This window comes from Carassius carassius, chromosome 8 (genome assembly GCF_963082965.1).
Source record: "Carassius carassius chromosome 8, fCarCar2.1, whole genome shotgun sequence".
Classification (NCBI taxonomy): domain Eukaryota; kingdom Metazoa; phylum Chordata; class Actinopteri; order Cypriniformes; family Cyprinidae; genus Carassius; species Carassius carassius.
The window spans coordinates 7,426,753-7,439,621 of NC_081762.1; the positions used below are offsets into that span (position 1 = coordinate 7,426,753).

A 12,869-nucleotide genomic window follows, 5' to 3' on the forward strand; every position below is an offset into this window, starting at 1 on the left:
TGTTAAATAAAGCAACATGGTAAAAAGGTAAAAGTGACTTGATTTTACTTTCAGTTCCTTTTACATTCTCCAAGGTATTAACATTAAAAATTTTCATAACTCCATGTAGGACGTTTCTGTACATAAATGTAAGCACTGTGGCAATAGTAATGTGATATTTAGTTGTACTCTTGATACTCAAGTACTTTTAAAAACAAGTACTTCAGTACTTTTACCTAAGTAGACATCTGACTATAGCACTTGAGTACTTGAGGGGTATCTGTACTTTTACTCAAGTAATGAAGCTGTGTACTCTGTCCGCCTCTGGCCACAGATCTCATTCTTCCTATTTGGAGAATACATTTCATTATTCCTTATTTTCAGAGATCATCACATACTCAAACATACAGTTTCTAGATTTGTTATTCAGACTCAGACAACTTCCTATTGTATAAGAATGTCACATTATATGACTTCCTTTTTCTCAACAATCTCAAGCAGCCCTCAAGTCTCATCCGGCACGTCTTCTGTCAGTCTCATGAAATGGATTTGATCTATGAAAATTCAGGTTTCATACTTTCAACAGTTGCTTCCAGTGAAAAACCTTCTCAATGCAACGGTAAGGGAGGAGCATTAACAATATGCATTACAATTTATATTTTAAAGATTTAACACTGGTACAATATAAGGTTTTCTTATGTTCTTTGCACATTTGGCAGATGCCTCCAAAACATCTTAACCTGCATTGAGGTAGACATTTATATTTGATCTGTTCATATATGTTAGTGGAATCAAATGCTGTAAATTAAATTAAAATTTTCTATATGTTAGATAGATACAGTAGATCATGGTGCTATCAACAGCAGTGGCATTGGTTCGAACACAATGTTGAATGTAATATTACATGCTCTGAATAAAAGTTTCTGCCAAAGTCATACATGTGAAGCTGCCAAAAGCATAAATATAAATATATTTGCAAAGGCAGCAATGATGTATGAACTCGTCTGAAGTTTGCCATTTGACTTCCTGTCTATAAGCGTAGATGTTCTTAAAATGCTGTGAAGCCCTTTAATGAACTTTTTATCATGTTTCTTGATAGAAAGTTATTGCACAGGCCTAGCTGTCACAAGATGTTTTCTGTTTTACTGCAGGAGTACAATGTAGAAAATGTCAGGTTGGGCAACTTTATCTTGCAGAAAAGAACCGTAAACTCAGGAATAGTCTCAGACATCAATACTGGACTGCTTAAACAGCTCAGAAAAAGTATTTTAAAATATTTTCTCATGTTTAAATCACATTTCTGACCCCAGATAACTCCACTGAAGAACAAGAACCAGAGAGAGAAGTCACTTCCCCAAAGTGGATTAAAGTTCTTCTGGTTGTTCTGGGTTCCTCTTTTGTTTTTGCTCTCGGAGGTCTCTTTACACTGTGGATGCTTAGTGAGTAGTTGATACTATCTTTGCTCTGTTCAGGGCATACAACAATTTTAACTTTTTATTTTTAAAAACATAATTTTAGTAGACAATCATTGCCAAACAAACCTCCATAACTGTTGATTCACTACAGTGGTTAATGCTACAAGATTTCTGAATAACTAAAGAAACCTTATCAACAAGATTGTGTTAAACTGTACAGTTCTTGGCTATTACCACCCACTGCTACTTATATCGATGATGGAAATAGAGTAGCAAAATATGTGAGAGAACGTTGCTATTGTGTGATTATATTGTTTTGTAATAACTAGCACTTCACTGTTTATGTTGAATCAAAATATAGCTAAAACGTTATTTATAATTCAAATGGTTTAATAACAGTATATGTGATCTGTGCTAGCAAAATGAGTCACAGTGAGCAAATTTTCAAAAATAAGTTATTTTTAGTTTCACATTCTCCATTAGAAGTCCTTGACCTTGGAATCACATGCACTGTAAATAGACTGAGCTACATCCGTTGGAAATCGACAAAGTCAGAAAAGTCAGTTCACGAGTTCAGACATATAATAAACTGAGTAAAGGTTATGCATATTTGGTGTGCTGTCTGGGGAGAGGGCTCCAAACTCGGTAATTACTCTCAAGCCCAGGGTGCCCCCCCTGTCAAGGGAGAGGGGTCCGAGATAGTGAAGGTAAGGCTGCATTGATTAGTCATAGGGATTCTCTCTTGTGCTGGTTGGATAGATGGTGTAATAACTGATGATGGAATCGCCGTGTTAATTATCTGCGCATGCTCATCCGGAAACTTGTTAATAAAATATCACTTCTAAGAAAAATTTTGTTTGCTGTAAGTTCCAAAGCAAAATCATCACCTAGTAATGTTGCATCACAAATAGAAGAAATAAAGAGGAAATAGGCATAGTGTTTTTTATTTGTATTTTTTGTTTTACATCTCAAAAAAAGCATTCAAGTAATAAAAAACAAAAAATCTAAATGTACAAAATCACAGCGTGTTCGTTAAATAAAAAAAGCAGTTCAATGAAGAGCAGCGATCTTTTATTTTATTTTTTTATTAAAGGGTTAGTTCACCCAAAAATGAAAATTATGTCATTAATGACTCACCCTCATGTCGTTCCAAACCAGTAAGACCTCCGTTCATCTTCAGAACAGTTTAAGATATTTTAGATTTAGTCCGAGAGCTCTCAGTCCCTCCATTGAAACTGTGTGTACGGTATACTGTCCATGTCCAAAAAGGTAAGAATAGTCCATGTGACATCAGAGGGTCAGTCAGAATTTTTTGAAGCATCGAAAATACATTTTGGTCCAAAAAGAACAAAAACGACAACTTTATTCAGCATTGTCTTCTCTGCCGTGTCTGCTGTGAGAGAGTTCAAAACAAAGCAGTTTGTCATATCCGGTTCGCGATCGAATCATTCGATGTAACCGGATCTTTTTGAACCAGTTCACCAAATCGAACTGAATCGTTTTAAATGGTTAGCGTCTCCAATAAGCATTAATCCACAAATGACTTGAGCTGTTAACTTTTTTAATGTGGCTGACACTCCCTCTGAGTTAAAACAAACCAATATCCCGGAGTAATTAATTTACTCAAACAGTACACTGAGTGAATTGCTGTGAAGAGAGAACTGAAGATGAACACCGAGCCGAGCCAGATAATGAAACAAAAGATTGACTCTTTCTCGAGTCAAGATCCGGTTGCATCGGTTTTCGGATCACCAGTAGTGATGGGAAGTTCGGTTCTTTTTGGTGAACCGGTTCTTTCGGACAGTTCGATTCAAAAAACCGGTTCAAGAAAACGGTTCACCAGTTCTTATGCGCTCGACGTAATGACGTCATTGGCGATGATTCCCATTGATTCAAGCCTTCTGTTTATCCGCGCTCATAACATTAGTCAAAGTCAAAGTCACCTTTATTTATATAGCGCTTTAAACAAAATACATTGCGTCAAAGCAATTGAACAACATTCATTAGGAAAACAGTGTCAATAATGCAAAAATGATAGTTAAAGGCAGTTCATCATTGGATTCAGTTATGTCATCTCTGTTCAGTTAAATAGTGTCTGTGCATTTATTTGCAATCAAGTCAACGATATCGCTGTAGATGAAGTGTCCCCAACTAAGCAAGCCAGAGGCGACAGCGGCAAGGAACAGAGACTCCATCGGTGACAGAATGGAGAAAAAAACCTTGGGAGAAACCAGGCTCAGTTGGGGGGCCAGTTCTCCTCTGACCAGACGAAACCAGTAGTTCAATTCCAGGCTGCAGCAAAGTCAGATTGTGCAGAAGAATCATCTGTTTCCTGTGGTCTTGTCCTGGTGCTCCTCTGAGACAAGATCTTTACAGGGGATCTGTATCTGGGGCTCTAGTTGTCCTGGTCTCCGCTGTCTTTCAGGGATGTAGAGGTCCTTTCTAGGTGCTGATCCACCATCTGGTCTGGATACGTACTGGATCCAGGTGACTGCAGTGACCCTCTGATCTGGACACAGACTGGATCTGGTGGCCACGGTGACCTCGGAACAAGAGAGAAACATACAAATATTAGCGTAGATGCCATTCTTCTAATGATGTAGCAAGTACATAGGGTGTTATGGGAAGTGTTTCCGGTTCCGGTTTACCTAATTAATGCAGCCTAAAAATCCTTTAACGGATTTGGATAATAAAAGCATATTAGTATGTTATGTGTATGCCAGGTTAAAGAGATGGGTCTTTAATCTAGATTTAAACTGCAAGAGTGTGTCTGCCTCCCGAACAATGTTAGGCAGGTTATTCCAGAGTTTGGGCGCCAAATAGGAAAAGGATATGCTGCCTGCAGTTGATTTTGATATTCTAGGTATTATCAAATTGCCTGAGTTTTGAGAACGTAGCGGACGTAGAGGATTATAATGTAAAAGGAGCTCATTCAAATACTGAGGTGCTAAACCATTCAGGGCTTTATAAGTAATAAGCAATATTTTAAAATCTATACGATGCTTGATAGGGAGCCAGTGCAGTGTTGACAGGACCGGGCTAATATGGTCATGCTTCCTGGTTCTAGTAAGAACTCTTGCTGCTGCATTTTGGACTAGCTGTAGTTTGTTTACTAAGCGTGCAGAACAACCACCCAATAAAGCATTAGCACAGAATCAGTTCAGAATCAATCATCAAAAGAATCAGTTTGTTTCAGACACTCTGTGTGTCAGTCTGCTTCACACTGAATCACATATGCGCAGTATCATCAGCTCCTCGGTTCTCGAATCGGACGCATCTGACAGAAATGGTTTTTGACTCGAGAACGAGTCAGTCTTTTGTTTATCTGGCTCGGCTTGGTGTTCTTCTTCAGTTCTCTCTCCATAGCAGTTCAGTCAGTGTACTGTTTGAGTAATTGAATTACTCCGGGATATTGGTTTCTTTTAACTCAGAGGGAGTGTCAGCCAGATTTAAAAAGTTAACAACTTAAGTCATTTGTGGATTAATGCTTATTGGAGACGTGAACCATTTCAAACGATTCAGTTCGATTTGGTGAACTGGTTCAAGAAGATCCTGTTACATCGAGTGATTCGTTCGCGAACCGGATATCACTAAAACTGCAGTGAATGCGCTCACAAGTAGGGATGCACCGGTTGACCGGCCATAAATCGGAACCGGAATGTATGCGATCGGCAATCGGCCATTTTTTGGTCTTTTTTCGACCGATTTTTCCGGAAGTGCGCCCGCGTGCACAGGCTACATTGTAATCATTCGCTATCATGTCATTTGTGTGGAAGTATTTCGAAATCTGTGCGCAGGACACAGGCAGCCGTTCAGCACTGGAAGTGCAGAGCTTCATGTCTGAGGCACAGATAGCAGGAAGCGATCAGCCGTTGGTGTACTGGCGCACAAATAAGAGCCCCTTTTCTGCGCGCACTAAAGCAGCACGAGCGTATACTGTACCGGTCCGCGCCCTGAACACAGGTAGACTGTGAAGAGATGTTCAGCTCAATTTCTCATGTGTTGGATGAGAAACGAAACGGACAAAACTGACAAAACTGAATTTTTTTTTTTTTTTTTTGTAAATTAGAACTTGCATACACGTGTGAAAAGACAGAAGTAAATGTCACTTTTGCATTAGGATGATTTTTTTTTTCCTTAAAATTACATAGACTTACATAGAATTTGATTTAAAAATCACCTGCTGTAGCACACTGAAAAAAAGTGTTTCATTAATCCAATTATTATTCTTTATTTTTTTATTATTGGATGAATGAAACACTTTGCACCTTTGTTTTATTCGCACCAACATTATTTGATTTTAACATTTTGGAATAATGTATTTATATAGCATACTTTTATTTAGTCTCACTGGTAAAGACCTTTTTTTTTTAAACCAAATTTAAAAACTAAAACAAATACTGAATGCTGATTAAGAAACATCTTACTGATTGTGTGTTGATTGTGTTGTTTGGATTGTAGAACTATGCAGTTGTTGCCTTTAAATTCACATGGTTACAGTTAATCTTTTCATTTAAGGCCAGTTCTATGTAGTTTCAAACCAATTCAAAAACAAAAGGTAAATGCTGATGTCTGTACCATCTATGTTTGTATTGAATGTAGGCTACTTACTGTGCAGTTACTGCTTTTAATTTCAGATGGTTACGGTTATTGTTTTCAATAGCCAAAAGCCAGTTTGGCCTATTAAATACCAAATAAACATCTTGTTTATGCACACTTTCCTTCTTTCTTGTTTGTTGCTTAAAGATAAAAAAAAACAGAAATCGGAATCGGAATTGGCCAGTTTGCTTGTAAAAAAATCGGTAACAGAATCGGCCATGAAAAATCATGATCGTGTATCCCTACTCACAACAGACACGGAAGAGAAGACAATGCTGAATAAAGTCATAGTTTTAGCTATTTTTGGACCAAAATGTATTTTCGATGCTTCAAAAAATTCTAACTGACCCTCTGATGTCACATGGACTACTTTGATGATGTTTTTCTTACCTTTCTGGACATGGACAGTATACCGTACACACTCACAATGGAGGGACAGAAAGCTCTCGGACTAAATCTAAAATATCTTAAACAGTGTTCCAAAGATAAACAGAGGTCTTACGGGTTTGGAACGACATGAGGGTGAGTCATTAATGACATAATTTTCATTTTTGGGTGAACTAACCCTTTAACATTAAAGGGTTAGTTCACCCTTTCACTTTTCAAACAAATCCAGTCAGAGTTATATAAAAAATTGTCTTTGATCTTTTAAAGCTGTTTCATGGTACTCAACAGGTGTTGCATTCCTTCAGTCCCAAAAAAAAATCCCTTCCCTCTTTCTATTTGATACCATACGGTTGTCAAAATAATAATTGGTCAGTTTCTATTAGTTCACCCACAATTGTGTTAATGCAGTGAGGATGTGTGTTAGAAAATGGTATTAAATTTGAAAGTTGAATTTGAAAATAGTGAAACACATTCAGTATTTAAAAAGTAAATATTGGATTTCCCAAATGAAATGTAAGTTCAATAGCGCCCCGTCCATCATATAACCACAGCAGTTCAATTGCACTCTAGTCTCTGGTAAAACATGCTCAAATCACTGTAGCCTAATTGTACTCTATTAACTACGGACATCATAACATTTTAGCCAAGTAGGCTACTATATTATGAGATAAAAAATAATTTAATAAGTTCAAATTTGTATTTAACCTGATCACATTTAATAAAAACACTTTTTAAGGTTAATTAAAGCACCGCATGTCCACGATTATTCAAACAACAAACAAATTATACAGCGAGCAAAGAACATTTACATTATTCAGTCTAACATGAGTGTAAGCACTCTAAAAAATCTTATAATCAGTGATGTTGTCTGCAGTGTTTGGTGAATTAATCTCTTATTTACATGCATGTGCATCTGCACTTTGCTGTTTCTGATGAGAGAAATCACCAAAGTGCACCGATTAAAAATGATCTGTATATTATGTAAATATTTAGTAAAGTCTCCTTAAATAATATAAATATTAAAGAAAAAAAATTGAACTAAAATAAAAAAAAGCACAAATATATATTGGTTCAAATCTAATTCTCTGTTTATGTTTATGTTACCCTACAAGAGTTTGGGCTGTTTAATATCAGGATTTTGTAACCAGACTCTGGATATAAAATGATATGTTGTTTGATAATAATAATAATATTTTAATTCCTATCATTATTTACGGGGATGCAATTATTTTGCTTCTCAGTTTCTGATAAGAATGTGGCAGGAGAGGTTCCTGTGAGAGTCTCTACCTACATATAGCACATATAAAATGAGCTCACCGAAAGATTACAAGCTGGCTTATCTGCTCCGTGCAGATGGTCAATTGTACTCTGCATGTATGAGGAAAGTTACCAGAGAGAGAGAGAGAGAGAGCTTGCTGCAGTATAGGACATAAACTCCATTCTCTCCATAGAAGTGGACGTGAGCCAAACTTTGTAAAAATAATATGGATTTTTCAAAAAAATCATAATATATATACATATTAACCAATAGTCTATTTTGTCTTTAATCAGATAATCAAAAGCTTGCTGATTTTGAGTCCCTGAATAATCAGCACATCATGATTTCAAAGCAACTGTCAGCTCAAGAGATCAACGGCACAAGTAAGAAAACGTTTTCATTAATGGTAGAGCATAAGCATGTTTCATTTACAGTAAATGAGTACCATTATCTATTTGTCTTAATCTGTTTTCTTTTTATTTATGTATGTTTTTATTTATTTATTTCCAAGTTCTGATTAGAGAGCTAGAGGAATGTAAATCCAATTACACAAGAGTTAGAGATCGCTTTCAACTTCATGATGGTGAGTTGTCAATTCCATTCATTTGTATATACTGTATCTATAGAAAGATAGAGAGAGAGAGAGAGAGAGAGAGAGAGAGAGAGACAGAGATACAGAGTTCAGCAGTCAAAACTGCCTCAGTCTGAGTTCGATTCCCTAAAAAGCTGCTTGTTTCTTCTTTTTTAATTCTTTTGATCAGTAATGAAGAAAGAGTTCTTAAGTCTTACAGCCAGATACAACACACTAAGAAAATGGTTGTCATTTAACGATGGTGAGTAACAGTTTGCATACAATGTGTGATCAAATATTTTTGCACATGGAACCAGTTTGATTAACCTTATGATCAAAATAATGGAAGGTTTGATTACACTTTATTCATTCATCACAGCTCAGTTTTGTAATCTCTCTGTGGATGGCTGGATAGCTTGTCGTGGAAAGCTGTATTCATTCAACTCTGATAAACTGAACTGGTCAAGCAGTCGAGATGTCTGTGTTTCAAAAGGAGCAGATCTGGTCACCATAACCAACCAAATAGAACAGGCAAGTCAGATCAATTATGAATTAATTGGTACTTCATGCAAGTGTTATGAGACAAATAACTTTACTTACAGCTGATGGGTGTCACATCAGTCTAGGTTTTTGGGATCTAGGTTTCTTGGTCTAGGGATCTAAATTTATGTTTTTGGGTTATCAGCATTCTAAATAATCTGCACTTGGGTTCTCTACCTCATAATCATTGTCTGTTTCATGACGGGGACTTTACATGGTTTATATTTCAATTAAAAAAATTATTTTAAGAGTATTTTTATTTATTTATTTACTTACTTATGTACTTATACCTTTAACTATGCAAACTATTACACTTTCCTATGTATTTATTCTCCATCAGAATTTTCTGGTTTCTAAAATAAAACAGACTCACTGGATTGGTCTCAATGATCTGGAAACTGAAGGACACTGGGTTTGGGTGAATAACCAAACTCTCAAAGAAACTGGAGTACAGTAAGAACTCTGCATGTGTGATTTTCTTTTCTTTTCTTTCTTTTTTTTTTTTTTTGGAAAGTTTGTTGCTTGACAACTTTAAATTCTCTTATATTTTTAAAGGGATTACACATGTGTATTAGTATTGCAAAACCTCCAGTAATATTTTCTAATTTTTTTTTTTTTTTACTTTAACCAAATGTATTATTGTTTGTTTCTTAAAGGCTCTGGTTCAGTGGGGGGCCAAGAGAACCTGATAACTGGAAAATCGAGGATCCATCTGGAGAGAACTGTGCTGCTCTGGGAGATGAGAGCGGCAACTTTCAATCTTGGTTTGATGCTTCTTGTAAAAAACTTAAAAAATTTATTTGTGAAAAGAAATATTAATTTACCTATATAAGTGATACACAATGAAACATCAGTAATATATAATGTACTTTCCACGTGCAGAACAAACCCAGGTTTGGATTTGCTTACTTTTACCCAACTAAAAATGCTGCATTTCTCCTGTTCTGCCTTATACAGAATGAGATCTGAAGCAGATTCAAATAATAAAACATAAGCTTTTTGTTTAATAGCTCATACTTCACTCATCTTGCAGTCAGTTTTAACATCAAAATGACATGCATTTCTGTAATTGAATGCTTTAATATCATTTCTGAAACTGAAGATTAAAATAAATGTATAGTCAAAATTATTTTTTTGCAGACATCTGAAGATAATGCGTGCTATAGATAAATTAACAGTGTAAATGTGTGCTACAGCTATTTCAATTCACAATAGGTCCCTGTGAAAAATTAAACTATTTAATCACTGCTAATTTGATTTTGTATGTTTACAACATGCAGTTTTTGCCAGTTCTGTTTTGTTTTCTCCACAAGAGATCACTAAATGCAGTCTCTACAGCTTTACGGATTTCTATAGTATGTTTTATTGCTTGTGAAATTGCTCTTCTGTATTTGAAGAGGTAGTTCAGAAAATAGCACCACAAGTAAATAGACATTACCAAAACATTTAGTGACTATCATGACCACTGGCCTCAAAGGCACAAGACTATTTCATCATTTTGGGCCACTACACAGACACATTTTAGCTAATAATGAACAAAATAAACCATAAATATACATTATCAGAATGAGCTTTAGAATCAGAATGACCTTTATTGGCAGGTATGTTTACACATACGAGGAATATTTTTTCATGACAGAAGATTCTGCAGTGCAACAGAATGACACTATTTTTATTAATAAATAAATAAATAAATAAAAGAACAATTAAACAAGGAATAACAAAATATATAAATGTACAATTGTATATGCAGGTATATTACAATAGACAGTTTGTATGTACAGGTAAATTATGTGTTAATTTGAAGTATAGACTAAGTGTGTGTGTGTGTGTGTTAGATAAATAAGTGTATGAGTGTATAAATAGTGTTGTGTGTTCCAGTTATTATCAAGTGTTCATTAGATGGATTGCCTGAGCGAAGAAACTGTTCCTGTGTCTGGTCGTTCTGGCGATCAGAGCTCTGTAGTGTCGACCAGAACAGTTCAAAGAGAGAGTGTGCTGTATGTGAGGGGTCCAGAGTGATTTTGCTAGCCCTTTTGCTCACTCTAGATGAGTACAGTTCTGGATGAGTGGGGAGGGTTGTATCAATGATTCGCTCAGCAGTCCGTGAGTGTGGTGTTGTGTGAAGCTTGACAGAGGGGTCTTTAGATGTGCAGTCATTGGTGTACAGCAGGGTTCCTCAATAGGTGGCCCATAGGCCATAACTGGCCCATGAGAGAAAATGTTTTTTAATTTCAATTAATGTGGCATGAAAATTAAACCGCAGCAAACTATCAACAACACTAGCAACACTATCTTACATTTTGTCTACATCAGACACGAGAGTCGAGGCGTAATGCAACAAAATACAATAGAACTTATTATAATCAGTGATACGGTCTACACTGGATGTGAGGCGGCGCGGCACAAATCCCCAACAGAAAACTGCTGACTCATTCTATTAATGACGTGCTGACATAAAGTTCAAATGATTTGCAATGCTTTGTTGCGTCCAGTGTAGATATGATTTGTCAGCAAAAACATGGCAAGTGTAAAATAAAGAAAAGTGGACATTAGAAATAGATGATTTATTTTCAAGATCTCAGGTAAAATATCTATTGTTGCTTTCACTATGACTATAAAGATCATGCAAATAATATTCAAACTCACATTAGACATTTAACATTGAATAAAGCACATAATCATTCTGTTGTTCCTGAAAAGGTTTTTTAAAAAAAAACATTTCTAAAATACAACCCGAATTCCGGAAAAGTTGGGACGTTTTTTAAATTTTAATAAAATGAAAACTAAAAGACTTTCAAATCACATGAGCCAATATTTTATTCAAAATAGAACATAGATAACATAGCAAATGTTTAAACTGAGAAAGTTTACAATTTTATGCACAAAATGAGCTCATTTCAATTTTGATTTCTGCTACAGGTCTCAAAATAGTTGGGACGGGGCATGTTTACCATGGTGTAGCATCTCCTTTTCTTTTCAAAACAGTTTGAAGACATCTGGGCATTGAGGCTATGAGTTGCTGGAGTTTTGCTGTTGGAATTTGGTCCCATTCTTGCCTTATATAGATTTCCAGCTGCTGAAGAGTTTGTGGTCGTCTTTGACGTATTTTTCGTTTAATGATGCGCCAAATGTTCTCTATAGGTGAAAGATCTGGACTGCAGGCAGGCCAGGTTAGCACCCGGACTCTTCTACGACGAAGCCATGCTGTTGTTATAGCTGCAGTATGTGGTTTTGCATTGTCCTGCTGAAATAAACAAGGCCTTACCTGAAATAGACGTTGTTTGGAGGGAAGCATATGTTGCTCTAAAACCTTTATATACCTTTCAGCATTCACAGAGCCTTCCAAAACATGCAAGCTGCCCATACCGTATGCACTTATGCACCCCCATACCATCAGAGATGCTGGCTTTTGAACTGAACGCTGATAACATGCTGGAAGGTCTCCCTCCTCTTTAGCCCGGAGGACACGGCGTCCGTGATTTCCAACAAGAATGTCAAATTTGGACTCGTCTGACCATAAAACACTATTCCACTTTGAAATAGTCCATTTTAAATGAGCCTCGGCCCACAGGACACGACGGCGCTTCTGGACCATGTTCACATATGGCTTCCTTTTTGCATGATAGAGCTTTAGTTGGCATCTGCTGATGGCACGGCGGATTGTGTTTACCGACAGTGGTTTCTGAAAGTATTCCTGGGCCCATTTAGTAATGTCATTGACACAATCATGCCGATGAGTGATGCAGTGTCGTCTGAGAGCCCGAAGACCACGGGCATCCAATAAAGGTCTCCGGCCTTGTCCCTTACGCACAGAGATTTCTCCAGTTTCTCTGAATCTTTTGATGATGTTATGCACTGTAGATGATGAGATTTGCAAAGCCTTTGCAATTTGACGTTGAGGAACATTGTTTTTAAAGTTTTCCACAATTTTTTTACGCAGTCTTTCACAGATTGGAGAGCCTCTGCCCATCTTTACTTCTGAGAGACTCTGCTTCTCTAAGACAAAGCTTTTATAGCTAATCATGTTACAGACCTGATATCAATTAACTTAATTAATCACTGGATACTCTCCCAGCTGAATCTTTTCAAAACTGCTTGCTTTTTTAGCGATTTGTTG

General features: G+C 36.5%; 1 protein-coding gene across 2 annotated transcripts in view; it reads left to right on the forward strand.

Moving 5' to 3' along the window:
- The first annotated feature begins 477 nt into the window (after positions 1-477).
- LOC132145109 (CD209 antigen-like protein C) overlaps positions 478-12,869 on the forward strand; it is a 39,212-nt gene continuing 26,820 nt past the window's right edge. The window contains exons 1-5 of one of the 2 annotated variants that reach the window (XM_059555851.1): positions 478-598; positions 699-729; positions 1,290-1,418; positions 7,932-8,021; positions 8,150-8,221. In XM_059555851.1, the coding sequence (XP_059411834.1) occupies positions 1,412-1,418; positions 7,932-8,021; positions 8,150-8,221 (169 nt within the window). In that variant the 5' untranslated portion in view covers positions 478-598; positions 699-729; positions 1,290-1,411. The remainder of the gene's footprint in view (positions 599-698; positions 730-1,289; positions 1,419-7,931; positions 8,022-8,149; positions 8,222-12,869) is intronic. The other variant, XM_059555849.1, reaches the window with a different exon arrangement.